The sequence below is a fragment of the Mandrillus leucophaeus genome, unplaced genomic scaffold, assembly GCF_000951045.1.
Source record: "Mandrillus leucophaeus isolate KB7577 unplaced genomic scaffold, Mleu.le_1.0 Scaffold194, whole genome shotgun sequence".
Taxonomy (NCBI): Eukaryota; Metazoa; Chordata; class Mammalia; order Primates; family Cercopithecidae; genus Mandrillus; species Mandrillus leucophaeus.
This window is the reverse complement of record NW_012101965.1, coordinates 1,540,922-1,558,953: the sequence shown is the minus strand read 5'-3', so window position 1 is coordinate 1,558,953 and position 18,032 is coordinate 1,540,922. Positions and strand designations below refer to the sequence as shown.

General features: G+C 43.4%; 1 protein-coding gene and 1 long non-coding RNA gene across 3 annotated transcripts in view; one reads left to right on the top strand and one right to left on the bottom strand.

The window, feature by feature from the left end:
* The window catches only part of LOC105538538, a 43,545-nt gene extending 42,421 nt beyond the window's left edge, over positions 1-1,124 (bottom strand). Inside the window, exon 1 of the long non-coding RNA XR_001005923.1 lies at positions 529-1,124. This is a non-coding gene — a long non-coding RNA (uncharacterized LOC105538538). The remainder of the gene's footprint in view (positions 1-528) is intronic.
* On the top strand, positions 3-16,211 carry TNFAIP3 (tumor necrosis factor, alpha-induced protein 3). 2 transcript variants are annotated; one of them, XM_011978420.1, is made up of 9 exons: positions 3-429; positions 4,127-4,436; positions 7,741-7,931; positions 8,593-8,740; positions 8,901-9,071; positions 9,966-10,146; positions 11,335-12,254; positions 12,975-13,156; positions 13,937-16,211. In XM_011978420.1, the coding sequence occupies exons 2-9, from the start codon at positions 4,142-4,144 to the stop codon at positions 14,219-14,221; spliced, it is 2,373 nt and encodes a 790-aa protein (XP_011833810.1). In that variant the 5' UTR covers positions 3-429; positions 4,127-4,141; the 3' UTR covers positions 14,222-16,211. The 2 variants fall into 2 exon arrangements, with proteins under 2 accessions (XP_011833810.1, XP_011833809.1); XM_011978419.1 differs by lacking the exon at positions 3-429 and adding an exon at positions 480-627.
* Positions 16,212-18,032: the final 1,821 nt, after the last annotated feature.

The window sequence follows — 18,032 nt, the reverse complement described above, 5'->3', positions numbered from 1 at the left end:
GGAAAGGGGGTGGGTCGGGGCCCGGAGGCCGGGTCGGGCGGAGGCCGCGAAAGCCCCTCGCCCCCTGCGCCCTCTGGCGGCCGGCGGGACGCAATTCGCAGCCCTACCCAGAGAGTCACGTGACTTTGGAAAGTACCGTGGAAATCCCCGGCCTACGACCCGCATACAACTGAAACGGGGAAAAGCAGACTGCGCAGTCTGCAGTCTTCGTGGCGGGCCAAGCGAGCTTGGAGCCCGCGGGGGCGGAGCGGCGATAGCGGCCGCCAAGAGAGATCACACCCCCGGCCGACCCTGCCAGCGAGCGAGCCCGACCCCGGGCATCCATGGAGCGTCGCCTCCGCCCGGTCCCGGCCCCGACCTCCGCCTGCTGGGCGCTCCTGCTTTGACCCGGACTTGGGACTTTGCGAAAGGATCGCGGGGCCCGGAGAGGTAACCACTGCGCCTCCCAGTGCCGTCTGCCTCTGGCTTACCGCAGCCAAGGGCTGCGGGTGCATGTTGGGCAGCGACCCCCGGGCTGGCACCGTCTACCTGGCGTTGGTTTTGCAGCGCTCCTGGAGTGGGAGTTTGTTGGACGTTTGTTTCTGTCTGGGTTTTGAAGTGCTGGGAGTTGAGGTCACCGCTCCAGAGGTTGGAGTGACAGCCCTGGATACCTCCAGCCAGCTGTTCCTTTCGGATAATGCACGGAACTTAAGCTGCAGCTGACTGGTGAAGAGGCGCCCCTCGGGCCCTCTGATCGGGTGGTCGTTGATGCTTTGCTCCTTTCGTGTCTTTTTGGGAGCCAAGCGTTGCATGCTCCTGGCCACGTAGACCTTGCAGAAGCGCTGCGGCTTTTCCCCAAATTGTGCAGGGCCAGCCCGACGGGGAGTAGGGTACTGCAGTGGCCGCCAGCCCGGCGGAGGTGGGGGGCTTCAGTCCCAGAGACAGCTTCCCAGACGCTCAGGGGTCCGTGCACAGGGCTGGGGTCCTGGCGCGGGGTCTAGCTTTTCCAGCTGCAGCAGTGTAAGAGAAGTATGCATGTAGACGTGGGTCGCTGGCGCCTGCTCCAGCCCCTACCCCACGGTTAGACTGTCTTTGTCAGCCGGAGTCGTCCCACATCCTGCCACCTGGCCTCTCAGGAAAGCAGTGGCATTAAGTAAGGAAGGAGCTTAACTCTTTTTGAACCCACTTTGTTTTCAGTTCTCCTCGCCTCAGATCTTCTTGCCTTGGAAAGCCAGTCTGGTCAAGTGTCTCAGGGCAGCATTTTGGCGGAACCATTGTTAATTAAAGGGGCTTCTGGACCCGCAACTTTAATGTACTGGATTATTGAGCAGCCAATGAATGCCTCATTCTCATTGTTTAAGGTGCTGCTTTGATATTTTTTTTTTTTTCAATTCTTAGTACTATTTTTGATAGGCACATCCCCAAATTTGGATGAGGTATTTGTTGATAAATAATTCATCAATTTCCACAACGCAGACAAAAATATCTGCCCAGAGTGGAAAAATAAAACAAGGGGGAGAAGAGTTTGAGCAATGGAGAAGTTCTGTAGAATCCTAGTGACAAAAGTTGAGAAATTACCTTTAAATAAGACAGTGAGGTAACAAATGTTAAGAAAAAAAAAAAAAGTTAAGGGTAATATTGCATTGTTTGCCACTTTATAATGTATCTGAAACATTTATTCTTTAATCTTAAGTGTAGAGAGATCCAAGAACTGGAAACTTGGACAGTGGGTTTTGATTTCTAAGGAGGCAGTTTTACAGGCTGTGCAAGGCTAAACCTACCAATGAGATCACACTGGGGTATCCAATATTGACATTTGCATGTCTTGCCTATGGTTTACAGCTCTCACTATTTTAGATCTTTGGTGAAAAATCTTTAGATTCAGAAGAGAAAAAAGGGTCAGACAAGCAAAAAGAGATTAACACCTCATTTGTTTAAAATCTTCTATTGCCCATCTCTTTCCATCTGATTGTGGCAGGCACTGTAGCCACAGGTTTGGTGTTGTGGGATTGCAAGGGGCAGGTATTGAAAGACCTGGCTCCTAGGCAAAACTTTGCCCCTGAATGGCTGTGGGATCTGAGCAGTACCTGTAACTCCATTGCCTTAGCTGCAGACTAAGTTGGTAGTGTGATTTCAAGGAAGGGAATAAGGTCATCTTTGACTTTTAGTCCCATCATCAAGCATGGTGATTGGCCTTCAGTAGTGGTCAGGTAGTGCTTGTTGGGTGGATGGGTGGGTGGGTGGATGGATGGATGGATGGATGGATGGATGGATGGATGGACAGATGGGTAACTGAATAGACGAGTGAGTGGATGGATGGATGGATGGATGGATGGATGAATGGATGATATCGTGAGAGAGACTTTTGCTGTGCCACAAAGGAAAGGTGTATGTGTTATTTTTGTCCTGCTATGGTTTTGCCCAATTCCACCTGTAGAGGACGTCTGACATCAAAAGAGAGCACCATCTGATCCAGAGAATGACTCCCACTATGCCTTTCCCAGCAATCAGATTAAGAATCCTAATCTAAAACTATCACCAGAAAACTCCTCAGGAGAAACCATGGGTCATCTAGTCCAACCTCTCCCCTTTGAGTGGGCCACAAGAATTTAGACCACCTTATTAATGGTGTTAAGAGAGTCTAGACCCACGCAGGAGTAGCTACCCTAAAATCTAGATTTCTTCTCCTCCCTCTTCCATAGGTTTAACATTTTTATTAACTGGAGAGTTGCCCTGGCAAATAGGATGCTGCAGGAATGGAATTAACAATCACTGCGAAATTTCCTAGGGAATGTCTTTGTGCTCTGAAAACTTCTTCATCTTCTTGGAAATTAGGAATTGTGACCAGACACCCTACTAAGGGCTAATGAATCAGAGCTGGCTTTTTACACTGTTCCATTCTGGAGAGATCCCACATCATGTTAATTTGCATCATCCTGCACTGTTGGCATGGGTTGTAGATGCTGGTCTTTGCCGCCTTTCCTCCTTCATTTGCCAGAGTGGCTTCCTGGTGGAAACTTCTTTCCTTGTCTGCTTCTAGACTTTCATTCCTTCTACTAGTTGATTATGCTTAAAGATTTCACGGTGAAAAGCCAGGCAGACATGCCCCTGTGTTGGTACCTGGAGGGTGATGATAAAATTTCATTGGCAGTTGAGTTAAAATGATTGAGCTCCAATATCTGTTCTTAGAAGTATAGAATTTATTGTTCTATTATTATTTTGTGGTTTTTCATTTTTTGTTTTCGTAGAGATCTAGGTCTCACTATGTTGCCCAGCCTAATCTCAAATTCATGAGCTCAAGTGATCCTCCCACCTAGACCTCCCAAAGTGCCAGGATTAAAGGCGTGAGCCACCATGCCTAGCCTATTGTTAGTCTGTTTCTTACTCTGATATGAAGTCCGATTGGGAGGTTCTGAAGGAATGCTGACTGCTCTTAAAATTACAGAGTATCTTGGTGGAAATGGGCTTTTTTATTGATTAGAAAACATTCGGTTTTAACTCTTTATAAACATTAGAATAAACTTTATGAATACACACTTTATAAATACTTCTCTTTGGGGATAAAGAGGAAACACCAGCAGCCTAAGTGACAGCATAAAATTGCAAGATTTTTCATAAAGTATTTTACTGTCCTTCCAGCATAGGGAGGGAGTGACAACTCAAGATTTGGCCCAAGAGTAGGATTGCCTGGTGGTGGTCTGAGGGGAGGAGCTACAGACTTGTCAGGGCTATGTTGAGCCCTTAACTGGCATCCGGTACTCCCCAAATCCAGCGCTGTTCAGCGTGGCCTCAGAATGAAACGGGAGCTTAAGTTGGTTTTGAGGAGCAGTACCTGTTGCTGACAGGCAGGGTTGGCTCCCTGACAAAAGTTACTGAAAACACGGGTTATTCCCCTCCTCCTCAGTACCCACTCTCTGCCTTCCTTCTCCTGTTTAGGCTAATCTTTTAAAGTGATGTAACTTAAAACAGTCCAGTGTGAGTTAATCTCTGGGGCCAGCTAGTATCCCGGGAGTAGAGGTGCTAAGATCTTTTGCCTACAGATCAGGGTAATGACAAGATCAAACACTGGGGTTTCCTGCAGGCAGCTATATAGGAGTCGTATTGAAGTTAGGCTAATGGAATGGCTTTTTTTTCCTTTCCTTTTCAGGTGTTGGAGAGCACAATGGCTGAACAAGTCCTTCCTCAGGCTTTGTATTTGAGCAATATGCGGAAAGCTGTGAAGATACGGGAGAGAACTCCAGAAGATATTTTTAAACCTACTAATGGGATCATTCATCATTTTAAAACCATGCACCGATACACACTGGAAATGTTCAGAACTTGCCAGTTTTGTCCTCAATTTCGGGAGATCATCCACAAAGCCCTCATCGACAAAAACATCCAGGCTTCCCTGGAAAGCCAGAAGAAACTCAACTGGTGTCGAGAAGTCAGGAAGCTTGTGGCGCTGAAAACGAACGGTAAGACTTGATCTGTTGTGCTTCTTTTGCCTGGGTGATAGCTCCCGCCTGTTGGGTCCCCATTCAAGCTTTAATAGCACAAGCCCAGGCTCAAATCAGTCTTGAGATTTAGTATTGAGACCTTAGTATAGAATCTCTATTCGGGGCATGTGATAATAGCAGACTTGTTTTGTGAATCTATTTATTAAGGATATTTTCTGATTGCGTATATTGCAGAGCACATTGAGGCTTGGAGAATGCATTTGTAAACACCATACCCCGATTAGGCAATTTGTTTCTCATTCTTGCAAATGTTTAATCATCTGTAAAATACCCTTCACTGGCCCGTAATGGAAATGTTAAAAGCCTTTAAGTTCAAAAGGAAAGCATGGTGTGAAAACTGGTAGTACATTTGTTTCCCACTGTCATTAGAAAATGCTTGTGATGTTCTTACACTTCTTGAATTGGTAGCATTTTATGGGTTAACCAGTGAATGGCTGTTGAAGACATGAAGAACTTCATTTGTCTCCTCCTCCTCTCTGACCTAGGTTCTATTGCCTATGCCCTGCAAGGTGAAATAGATAGCTGAAATTTTTAGCATGAATTTTAGACTTCACCTTCATTATTTTTAGGGGTTCTTAGTCACTGAATTCCTTCCTGTCTGTGCTGTTCTGCCAATGGCCTTTACCACTAGTAGCTATTTCCTATTCCAAGCTTTACTGTTTTGTTTTTTAATCATTTCCCTTGGGTAAGAATATGTGCATTAACAGGAATGTCAGAGCATACTGTTCCATGCAGGCACAAAATTCTACTCTATGGATGTGGATAATTATGACAATAAGCAAGTAGACTGTACAAGATCAATTAAATGCTCATAGTCTACATAAGAGCAGGAATCTCAGGTCCTTATATCTGTGACAGTCCCAAACCATCCTAATAGAAATAATATGTCCAAGGGAAGAAAATCCTTGTTGACAATGATTATGATAAGAACACTAACTTAATTAACTTCATTGGTACATTAACTTTGGCTTTTTTTGACTTGGGTAACTTAGAGTGATTAGTGGACATGGGTTTTTAAATTTTGATTCTGGGGACTCTTGTACATTACCCCAACATCTTGCCTAGACTTATGAAACACTGATTCTTAGAAACATACATAGAAAGAAAACTAGGGATAGCTACTGTCTGCATTGTTCTTGGCATTAAATTAAGTGATACATAGAGGTAGGTAATTATGTGAAGTCATCATCACGGGGTTTATGTGCCTGACAATTTGTGGTTTTAATCCTCTCCCATTTGTTACCAAAAAGAGATGGAGTCAACTCTGGGGGAGTTAGAAACAAAGATTCTGCTGAATTAAAAATGTGGTAGAAAGGGGAAAACCTTATTAAGAGAATTAACTGACTTTTTGCTTTATTTCCTTAAGAAAGGAAATGCTCTATTTCCACTAGAGAAAAAAAAGGAATATAAATAGGAAACACTTATTTTGCAAACATGTCCTTTAAATCAACAAGGAGCCACACTAGAAATAAAACTGCAAAAGCAGGTGTATTTGTGTAACATTTTCTGGGAAATCAGTTTTGGACTCAGAATCCTTTTGTTTCTTCACTTTCAAGAAAACTCCTTAAGATTCTAAAAAACGAAGAAAAGATATTTAGGGAGGGGAGGAAAACAAATGACTTTTTAAATTTGATTTTGATTAGCACCTTTTAAAAAAAATTAATCCTTCCCTTGATAGGAGGGTTCTTCAAAGGCAATATCTGTTTGGGGAGGGGGTGATTCACAAGTTTGCATTTGAGGATATGAGACTGTGGTGAATGAGGAAGGGAGTAGGTGGCATAAAATTGAAACTTCATGTGAAAAATTCCAGCGTCTATTGGCTGCAGCGATTTCACTTGTATAATGAGTAGCCCTATTCCAGCTCACCCTGACCACACCCACTTGGAAAGTCCAGGGTGCACTTCGCAGTTTAAATGTCTACACACCAGAACAAAAAGTACAATAGCTGTTGCTCAATTGCTAGTCAAATAACTTAGCACTGGGGAATTCCAGATGTTACTTAGGGAATTTTATACTGGTGCATCTCAATAAAGAACTGAAAGTAAGCACAAGAAGAAAAAAAGCCTTATCTTTGCTCTAGATTTTGCAAAGGGGAAATTTCAACAGAATGCAATCATTGCTACACGTCTGCCAAGACACAAGGCTTGGGTGATCTTTTTTGTTCATTTGTTTGAATACTTAGCTAGTTTTTCTAAATGTATAAATTGAAGGAATACTGGCTGTGGATATATATTTGAGGTTTTTTGGTTTCTTTACAGTTTGACTATAATTACAATTTGATAAAATTTCAAATAACTTTATTGCCCTACTTATAGAGTAATATAAGAAACAGTTTAACTTTTCTTTATAAAAATTATTTTGCACTTGCCAAAGGAGATTAAGGAGTTAACGTTTTTTGTTTTAAACATTCTCCCAAAAGATTTATTGTTTGGGGGTTGAAAAAAAATGCAGCCCATTGAATTGTGAGTTTTAAACTGGAAATGTCACAAATTAATGGCATACAATTAAACTTGTTTTTTGTTTTTTGTTTTTTTCTCAAAATGTCAGCCTTAAACACTGAATTATTTTCAAATTTAGACACCCAGGTGCTTTTTAACTTTTGTACTTTACAGTTACTAACAAGCAGGTTTGCATAAGGCATTTTTGAGAGCTGGACTAGCAGGCCATAGGTAATTCAGTGTTGTCAACGCCACTTTACACACCAGGAGAGGAAACTCCCAGGGCCCAAAGGCTAAAGTGGAATGGTCAAGTCATTTGCCATTGAGTCACAGCCAGACCATCCCTGTCTAGCAAGCCATGCCTGCTTCCTGGTTTGTGCGTGCAGCCTTGTGTGCGCTTCCTTAGAATTAGAGAGCAGCCATGCCAGTGCCTTCACCGGCAGATCAGGGGATGGTAGGAAGGAATGGGGCTTTAGAGACCGTCACTCACTGCCCTCATTTCACAAACAGGAAAAATGCCCAGAGAGCTCAAGGAATTTCCCCCAGGTCGCCTGAACTAGGTAGGAGCAGAGTTAAGCTAGAACCAAGGTCCCCTGGCTCCTTTGCAGTTGGTGTCATTCATTAAAAAGAAGAATAAAAAGAACTGTTTTTTCCTTAAAGCTGTCATCATCTTATGAAATATCAGTTTGCCCTTGACTAGGAAATTAAACCAAATTAAACCATTCAGTCCACTAGAATAGCAGTAGGGCTGGTTTATTCTGAAACCTTTGCTGGGCCTTCCATGCAGATAAGTTGACTCCTTCTCTTTTCCTTTCTGTCCTCAGGTGATGGCAATTGCCTCATGCATGCCACTTCTCAGTACATGTGGGGCGTTCAGGACACAGACCTGGTACTGAGGAAGGCGCTGTTCAGCACGTTGAAGGAAACAGACACACGCAACTTTAAATTCCGCTGGCAACTGGAGTCTCTCAAATCTCAGGAATTTGTTGAAACGGGGCTTTGCTATGATACTCGGGTATGTTTTTCCCCCTAATTATCTACTGACAGAGCTCCATGGTGGCATAGGGTACCCCTGGACGAGTCCCTGCCCTCTGGTAGCATCTGATGGACTAGGTCATATGAATTTGTCTAAGCGAAGCATACTCAATGGAAAACACCAGAAACCTCCAGTGGGACTCACCCAAGGCTTTTGCCCTATTTTTGGTTAGCAGATTCCCAGCTGTGCATCTGTTCCCTGTAGCAGCAAGTCTTTTGATCATGGCCTTTTACACTGGTGTTTTGTTGTTTTTCGGTTTGATTGCCCTTAGCTTTGCTGAGCCAGCCAATAAGATTAAGACACGTGCCTCACCATCCTCAGTCACAAGTTTGGAATTTTGGGGAACATTTGGATAAGGGGCTGCAATGTGATACCTCATCAGGGATTTTTTTTTTAAAGCAGGTGCTGTCCCGTCCTCCCCAACTTTTGAGTTTGCCTTGTAGTGGAAAAAAGTAAAGGAAGAAAATGGAAATGGGGAAAAAAGGGTGATCATTTGAATGATGGTTTCATGAAAGGGGAAAAATAAGCTGAGTTATATAAATGAATAATTGTAGAGTGATGTCAGAATGACTTTTTAGTACAGGGAGCACAGGGTACATTCAAGCTTTTTTTTTCCTTTCTTTCACCCCCCTCCCCTTAGAACTGGAATGATGAATGGGACAACCTTATCAAAATGGCTTCCACAGACACACCCATGGCCCGAAGTGGACTTCAGTACAACTCACTGGAAGAAATACACATATTTGTCCTTTGCAACATCCTCAGAAGGCCAATCATTGTCATTTCAGGTGAGATGCCTATAGATCACATATCTGTACTTAAATGCTTTCAGCTTTATGGCTTGGCTCGTCGAGAAAACCACACTGCCAAAGTTCAGGTAACAGAGTGAAATGGAATTTGATGACAGTCACCTAAGGGCCTCATTTTTCTTTCTCTTTCTTTGAACAGACAAAATGCTAAGAAGTTTGGAATCAGGTTCCAATTTCGCCCCTTTGAAAGTGGGTGGAATTTACTTGCCTCTCCATTGGCCTGCCCAGGAATGCTACAGATACCCCATTGTTCTCGGCTATGACAGCCATCATTTTGTACCCTTGGTGACCCTGAAGGACAGTGGGCCTGGTGAGAAAACTGCATTAATTCAGATTTGTAACTAGACACTGAAACATCAAGGGTTTTTTTGCTTCTTATTGAAACAATCTTATTTAAGTATATTATTTTTATTTAAATACATTGTTCTGTGACTTGCTTGGTTAGTAAGAGTAATGCAATAGCAGTAACTCATAATACCCTCATATCTTTTTGAATATGACTTGGAAAGTACTTTCATACATGATAAATTAAGGCACACAGTGCCTGTTATGGAGCAAGTAAATGCCTGTCAGGTTAGCTTTTTTATTTCTTTTTGAAACAGGGTATCCCTCTGTTGTCCAAGCTGGAGTACAGTGGCACAATCATGGCTCATTGCAGCCTCAACCCCTTGGGGACAAGCAGTCTCCCGCTTTGGCCTCTCAAAGTTACAGGCATGAGCCACTGTGCCTGGCCTATTAGCTGTTATTTTAATAGCTTCATGTGGAATAAGCACTGTGCTTTGGATATACTATTTTATGGCATTTTTATCCTCTTAGCATTCTTGTGAGATGTAGGCCTTGGTAGCCTTATTTTACAGATTAGACAGTTAAAGCTTAGAGAGGTCAACTGACCTGCCTAATGTCACACAACTTGACAAAAGCCAGGATTCAAACTCAGGTCAGTCTGATTCTAAAGCCTGGGACTTCAACCAATAAGATCCACTCCCTCCAGGCTGGTTAATATTCTGTGAGTTTCCTGAAAATAGTGCATTTTTATATGAGATTGTAGCGTATTTTGTTTTCCCTTTTGGGTTTAACTGTGGCTGAGAATAGTTTTCTATTCTGTAAATTATATATTTTACACACTTTCAAAATGAGATCTACTTACCTATGGCCTTGTTTAGTAGAATACGGTTTTACTTATGTGTTATTTTTTTTCCCTCAGAAATCCGAGCTGTTCCACTTGTTAACAGAGACCGAGGAAGATTTGAAGACTTGAAAGTTCACTTTTTGACAGATCCTGAAAATGAGATGAAGGAGAAGCTCTTAAAAGAGTACTTAATGGTGATAGAAATCCCTGTCCAAGGCTGGGACCATGGCACAACTCATCTCATCAATGCCGCAAAGTAAGCAGTTTATGTTCAGCTCTCTCCTGTGTCATCTGTAACTGTCTTTAACCTCAGCCACCTGAGTTGCTGCCACCCTGAAGCTCAACAGTAGAGTGATTTGTGGCCAGTTTCTGCCAGTGGGAAACAAATTCAGAGCCTTGTGCATGGTTAGAGAGGATTCTGTAAGGCCGTACTAACTTGGGTTTCAAATCGAAATAAGTCATTTATCCATATTGAGTTTCCTAGATATCTGGATCCCAAAAGCCAGAACTGCAGAATTATGGGTTTTCAAAGTGCATTTACATCAAGGATAGTTGTTGTTTTTTGTTTTTGTATTTTAATTACTCTGGTACGTATTAAAACGACTAGCAAGTGAAAACACTTGGAAACAAAAAGCTTTCTCTCTTGGCTTCTTGGTAAGAACAGGCACATCAGACATAGCTGGGGCTGTAGAATTGTTCCTGTTGCAGCTTATGATTCTGCCACATGGAATGGGAGGAAAGCCCCAGAATGCCCACTGTGCAGGTATCTGGTCTTTAAACGTTGGCTTTATGTTAAAGAGATGCCTGTTTCTGAGCACTTGAGATGCACAAGAGATGACAAGGAGGCTGTAAGAGAATCTGTCTCTCAACGTGGAGATTAGCAAATTACAGAGTCAACAGTAAATAGACAAGTGCCTTTGAGTGTGTCTGCATCTTAGTTACTCATGGCTGCTAATGCTGGTGGAGACCAGACACAAGTTTAAAGTTAGTAATAGCAAAATACCCAACCTGAGGTTCCAAAGTAGTTTGTGCTATAAAGTAGACTAGTCCCAAATGAATGGCCTGAGTGATGTTTTACTCAAAACTTGATCTCTGAGAAATTAAAGAGTCAGCTGATTTTTTTTTTTTTTTTAGCCCTTGTTTTAAAACTATCTATAATTTTTGGATGGACCAAGATTGATTAAATGAAACTGTGATTTTAAAAATAAGGAAGTCTTAGCAAACTAACTGACATCATTCTTGACTCTAGAACGTGTTGGGAAATGTGTCAGATCATGTTACGTGAAAAGTGTGAGCTCTTCATCACAGGCCTGCGTTTCAGTTAATGGTTCTGCAATTCTTGCCATAATCCATATTCTAAAACTTTGTTCTGTAGGCTAATGATGTAAAATCTTGTGTGTGATTTTGTGTAGTCTCATACATATTTTTTCTTTTTGGTCTTCAGGTTGGATGAAGCTAACTTACCAAAAGAAATCAATCTGGTAGATGATTACTTTGAGCTTGTTCAGCATGAGTACAAGAAATGGCAGGAAAACAGCGAGCAGGGGAGGAGAGAGATGCATGCCCAGAATCCCATGGAATCTTCCCTGCCCCAGCTTTCTCTCATGGATGTAAAATGTGAAACGCCCAACTGCCCCTTCTTCATGTCTGTGAACACCCAGCCTTTATGCCATGAGTGCTCAGAGAGGCGGCAAAAGAATCAAAACAAACTCCCAAAGCTGAACTCCAAGCCGGGCCCCGAGGGGCTCCCTGGCATGGCGCTCGGGGCCTCTCGGGGAGAAGCCTATGAGCCCTTGGCGTGGAACCCCGAGGAGCCCACTGGGGGGCCTCATTCTGCTCCACCGACAGCACCCAGCCCTTTTCTGTTCAGTGAGACCACTGCCATGAAGTGCAGGAGCCCCGGCTGCCCCTTCACACTGAATGTGCAGCACAACGGATTTTGTGAACGTTGCCACAACGCCCGGCAACTTCACGCCAGCCACGCCGCAGACCACACAAGGCACTTGGATCCCGGGAAGTGCCAAGCCTGCCTCCAGGATGTCACCAGGACATTTAATGGGATCTGCAGTACTTGCTTCAAAAGGACTACAGCAGAGGCCTCCTCCAGCCTCAGCACCAGCCTCCCTCCCTCCTGTCACCAGCGTTCCAAGTCAGATCCCTCACAGCTCGTCCGGAGCCCCTCCCCGCATTCTTGCCACAGAGCTGGAAATGACGCCCCCGCTGGCTGCCTGTCTCAAGCTGCACGGACTCCGGGGGACAGGACGGGGACCAGCAAGTGCAGAAAAGCTGGCTGCATGTATTTTGGGACTCCAGAAAACAAGGGCTTTTGCACACTGTGTTTCATCGAGTACAGAGAAAACAAACGTGAGTGAAATGGTTGACCTCCTAACATAGCAGCTACTGTCCAGAAGAGGTTTTGCTCCTGATCTTTAAGGAAAAAAATCCCGTGTGGGCAGTCAGGCAGAGTGGTCAGGACCTACCGTGCTTTTCTACTGGCTTGTGCATGGGACAGCCACGGTGGCCCTGCCAGCTGCCCATGGAGGCAAAAGGCACTGCGTGGTTGTAGCAGCTCCTAATATCACATTCCAAAAACCACAGCGCCCTGTAGACAGAGCTCATGGGATTTGCTTTTACTAGACCGTTCAGGTCTGGCGTATCTAAGACAGTCTTAAACTAGACTTCTTTTGCAACTTAGATATAATAGAACAATCTTAAAATCTGAAGAGTAGTAACTGGAGAGAAGGAAGTCTCTCTTGACACTGTAAGGAAACAGATGTGGTTTTGGAAATCTCTCATTTGAAAGAAGGGTGACCAGGTAATGCCTGCTCTTTGCCCTGTTCCTGTGACCAATCAGTGCTTCAAGTTCGAAATGAGAGATTGGTAAAGCCAAAGATGTTTCCATAATAGTGTTGTTATTATTTCTTTTGCTGAATGTATATACTTAAATATGTACATATATATATTTCTATATATTTAAGGCTGGCCTAATCGGTATTTGGAACCCATTTATTTCTCTAATGTCAGCATCTCTGTATCTGTGGGGTGACCCCTATGTGGTACTAACTAGCATCCACTCTCGTGTAGATTTGGTCGCTGCCTCAGGGAAAGCCAGTCCCACAGCCTCCAGGTTCCAGAACACCATTCCATGCCTGGGGAGGGAGTGCGGCACCCTTGGAAGCACCATGTTTGAAGGATACTGCCAGAAGTGTTTCATTGAAGCTCAGAATCAGAGATTTCATGAGGCCAAAAGGACAGAAGAGCAACTGGTGAGACATTTCGAGGAGTTTTCCCTCCCTCCCGTGTGTCCGGTGCTTTTTGCTGGAGCGTTGGCTTCCGACAGTGACAAGCAGGCTTTCGTCTCTGCCAGGTTCTGTCCCCTCATGATAAAGGATGAGTTCAGAACCTGAAGGGGAATGTCCATGTCACTGTGGCTCCCCAGGTCCGAAATGCTGCCACCGATTTTCATGCTCCAAGAATACTTTCGAATTTATTTTAACAACAAAGAAACACAGCCATTGCATAAAACTTCTTCCAGCCCCCAGAAAGCCAGACAGTGATCAGAGGCTGCTTTGATTTGTAAGAGAAGCACAGACATCTAAAAAGCAGCTCTTCTTAAATAATCGTTTATCACAAGGAGCGAACAGACAGAGCTTCCCAGGGGCCTGCGCTTAATGGTACATCAGAAAAGCCAGCTTTGACAGATACAGGCGTGTCGCCTGTTGTTCACATAATGGTAGAGAAGCTATCTAAGAACAGTGGTTATTGGTCCCAACAGAAGAGAGCCAGGGAAAGTTTGCAGGCCAACTTAGGCTTGACGGTTTTCCTCAGCCTCCCTGGGGGCCAAGTCAGCTTTCCTTGAGATTGGAAGGAAACATCCTTCAAGAGCTCTGGCTCATAGACTGCGGTGCTCTCCTGTTCCCTTGCTCAGGCTGGTAAAGCTCTTTGTAGACTCCACACTATCCAATGAGATTTCACTGTGCTGTCCATAAGAAATGTGAGCAATAGCTTCCTGACTTTTTAATGATCTGTCTGTTCTTTCCACTCAGAGATCGAGCCAGCGCAGAGATGTGCCTCGAACCACACAGAGCACCTCAAGGCCCAAGTGCGCCCGGGCCTCCTGCAAGAACATCCTGGCCTGCCGCAGCGAGGAGCTCTGCATGGAGTGCCAGCATCCCAACCCGAGGATGGGCGCCGGGGCCCACCGGGGTGAGCCTGCCCCCGAAGACCCCCCCAAGCAGCGCTGCCGGGCCCCCGCCTGTGATCACTTTGGCAATGCCAAGTGCAACGGCTACTGCAACGAGTGCTTTCAGTTCAAGCAGATGTATGGCTAACCGGAAACAGGCGGGTCACCTCCTGCAAGAAGTGGGGCCTCGAGCTGTCAGTCATCATGGTGCTATCCTCTGAACCCTCAGCTGCCACTGCAACAGCGGGCTCAAGGGTGTCTGAGCAGGAGAGGAAAGATAAGCTCTTTGTGGTGCCCACGATGCTCAGGTTTGGTAACCAGGGAGTGCTCCCAGGTGGCCTTAGAAAGCAAAGCTTGTAACTGGCAAGGGATGATGTCAGATTCAGCCCAAGGTTCCTCCTCTCCTACCAAGCAAGAGGCCAGGAACTTCTTTGGACTTGGAAGGTGTGCGGGGACTGGCCGAGGCGCCTGCACCCTGCCCATCAGGACTGCTTCATCATCTTGGCTGAGAAGGGAAAAGACACGCAGTCAGGTGGGTTGGAGAAGCCAGAGCCCTTCCACCTCCCCTCCCCTAGCATCTCTCAGAGATGTGAAGCCAGATCCTCATGGCAGCGAGGCCCTCTGCAAGAAGCTCAAGGAAGCTCAGGGAAAATGGACGTATTCAGAGAGTGTTTGTAGTTCATGGTTTTTCCCTACCTGCCCGGGTGCTTTCCTGAGGACCCGGCAGAAATGCAGAACCATCCATGGACTGTGATTCTGAGGCTGCTGAGACTGAACATGTTCACGGTGACAGAAAAACAAGCTGCTCTTTACAATATGCACCTTTTAAAAGAATATTTTAGTGGGAAGACGTGTCACTCTTTGGGTTATTACTGTCTTTACTTCTAAAGAAGTAAGCTTGAACTGAGGAGTAAAAGTGTGTACATGTGTAGTATACCCTTACATTATGTATGAGGGATTTTTTTTTTTTAAATTATATTGAAATGCTGCCCTAGAAGTATAATAGGAAGGCTAAATAATAATAACCTGTTTTCTGGTTGTTGTTGGGGCATGAGCTTGTATATACACTGCTTGCATAAACTCAACCAGCTGCCTTTTTAAAGGGAGCTCTAGTCCTGTTTGTGTAATTCACTTTATTTATTTTATTACAAACTTCGAGATTATTTAAGTGAAGATATTTCTTCAGCTCTGGGGAAAACGCTTCAGTGTCCTCTTGAGAGAACATATTTGCTTTGAGTCAGGTTGTGGGCAAGTTCCTGACCACAGCGGGTAAATTGGCCTCTTTGGTACACTTTGCTTGCCTCCCCGGGAAAGAAGGAATTGCATCCAAGGTATATATATTCATCAAAGTTTCGTGCTTCTCCTTATGAAACTCCAGCTATGTAGTAAAAAACCATCCTCTGTATTCTGTTAATGCCTCTGAGTGTCCTACCTCCTTGGAGATGAGATAGGGAAGGAGCAGGGATGAGATTGGGAATGGTCACAGGGAGATATGGCCTTTTGTGATGGTTTTATTTTCTGTGTTAACACTGTGTCCTGGGGGGCTGGGAAGCCCCTTGCATCCCATGGTACCCTGGTATTGGGACAGCAAAAGCCAGTAACCATGAGTATGAGGAAATCTCTTTCTGTTGCTAGCTTACAGTTTCTCTGTGTGCTTTGTGGTTGCTGTCATATTTGCTCTAGAAGAAAAAAAAAAAAAAAAAGGAGGGGAAATGTATTTTCCCCTGAGATAAAGGCTGTCATTTTGGGGGTCTGTGCTTATGACCTGAAAATATATGTGATCTATAACTCTACACAGCCTTTACTCATATTATTAGACATGCTTTCCCCTTAGAGCTGCCTAAGTTTTTTCCCAGACAAATCTTTATAATTTCTTTCCAAAGATATCAAATAAACTTCAGTGTTTTCATCTTATTCTCTTAAAGTTGATACCTTAATATTTTGTGTTGATCATTATCTCCATTCTTAATGTGAAAAAATTGAATTATTTATACTTATTATAAAAAGTATTTGAAATTTGCACATTTAATTGTCCCTAATAGAAAGCCACCTATTCTTTGTTGGATTTCTTCAAGTATTTCTAAATAAATGTAACTTTTCACAAGAGTCAACATTAAAAAATAAATTATTTAAGAACAGATTGTGATGTTTTCAATTGATGAATGCTGAAAGAAAAAGAAAGGCTGGGATATTAAGACTGTGCTTCCTAAGCAGCTTTATTTTGAGGCGCACCTGAGCAGTGCACACATCGCTCATCCATGGTAGCAAGGCAGCTTTTCATAAATAATAACTGTATGAGGTCCAGGCCCGGTCCTCAAGCACAAGGCCCCGCTTGACAATGAGGACACTTTTCCTCTGATGGGAAGAGGAAAGGGATGCTAGGACCCTGTGGCCCTTCTAAGTTTCCTGCCCTAAACTTTCATAAAGTGAAGAAAGAGAAAACAACAGGGAGGAGGAGGGAAGACAGGAAAGAGAGAAGAAGGCAGGGAGGAAGGAAGACTGATGTAAGATCTCCTGGGTCAGACAAAGCAGAGGAGGCAGCATGGCTGTGCTGGCTGCCAGAACTAGGAAATTAAAAAATAACACATTCCTCCATGCGCAAGCCTTCATCCCCACCTCCCATCCAGTACAAACGGACTCGCAGACGACTGATTCCGCAGGACTGTGCAGCTCCCAGAATCTATTTTTTTAAGCTCCTCAGGTGATTCGGATGATCAGTCAGATTTTAGAATCACACTTTAAAAATATATTTATAATCATTTTTTAAAATTTTAACTTTTAAAGTAGAAAACTTTAATGAAAAAGTGACAAGTACTATAAAGAGCCACTCTAGATGTGTGGTATTATTTCTGAGGACGCGGTTCTGTTCCATTGGTCTATATCTCTGTTTTGGTACCAGTACCATGCTGTTTTGGTTACTGTAGCCTCTGTCTCTTATACACATCTAGATGTGTATAAGAGACAGGGGTACAGCACAGCAACATGGCACAAGTATACATATGTAACAAACCTGCACGTTATGCACAGGTACCCTAGAACTTAAAGTATAGTAATAATAAAAAATAAATTAAAAAAAAAAAGAGCCACTCTATAGCCATCCTCCAGTTTCAATAATTACCAACATTCTGCCCAATTTGTTTCATCTATCACATCCTCTTTTTTGGTTTTCCTGAACTCCTTGAAAGCAAATCCCAGATATTGTGTCTTCATACCCATAAATATTTCAGTGTGCATCTCCAATTCATCAGAATATGCCCTTTTAACATAACCACCATTATCAGAGCCAGCTAAATTATTTTCTTCTTTAATATCCAAATTCCAAGTATGTATTCTAATTTCTCAGTTTATCTACCATACAAGACAGTCTTATTGCTTTCGTTTATTAAGGCTCTTTTTGTTTTTCTTTTTTTAATGTTTGGCAATATTTATTAGGACATATACCTACCTTATGATCCAAAAATTCCAATCCTAGGTATACACTCAGTGGTATACACTCTACTCCTAGCTATACACCCATAAAACAGAAATGCATACATATGTTCACCAAAAAATGGTAGTAAAATGTTCATCTCAGCAATATTCATAACAGCTCCAAACTTCAAATGATCCAAATGTTCATTAACAGGAGAAAAGAGAAATGCATTGTGATGTATATTCATACAATGGATTATTAGATAGCAGTAAGAGTGAACAGGCACCTTAGTTCCAGTTACTCAGGAGGCTGAGGTGGGAGGACTGCTTAAGGCTGCAATGAGTTATATGGCTCTTTTTTATTTATTTATTTATGTATTTATTTTTGAGGCAGAGTCTTTTTTAAATTTTTTTTTTTATTATATTTTAAGTTCTGGGATACATGTGTAGAACGTGCAGGTTTGTTACATAAGTATACATGTGCCATGGTGGTTTGCTGCATCCATCAACCTGTCATCTACATTAGGTATTTCTCCTAATGCTATCCC

Bases quoted from the DNA above. Each gene is read 5' to 3' on its own strand.
- TNFAIP3 (XM_011978419.1), top strand. From the start codon at position 493: ATGTTGGGCAGCGACCCCCGGGCTGGCACCGTCTACCTGGCGTTGGTT. The intron at 628-4,126 runs GTTGGAGTGACA...TTTCCTTTTCAG, and splicing joins TTGAGGTCACCGCTCCAGAG to GTGTTGGAGAGCACAATGGC. The intron at 9,072-9,965 runs GTGAGAAAACTG...TTTTTCCCTCAG, and splicing joins CCTGAAGGACAGTGGGCCTG to AAATCCGAGCTGTTCCACTT.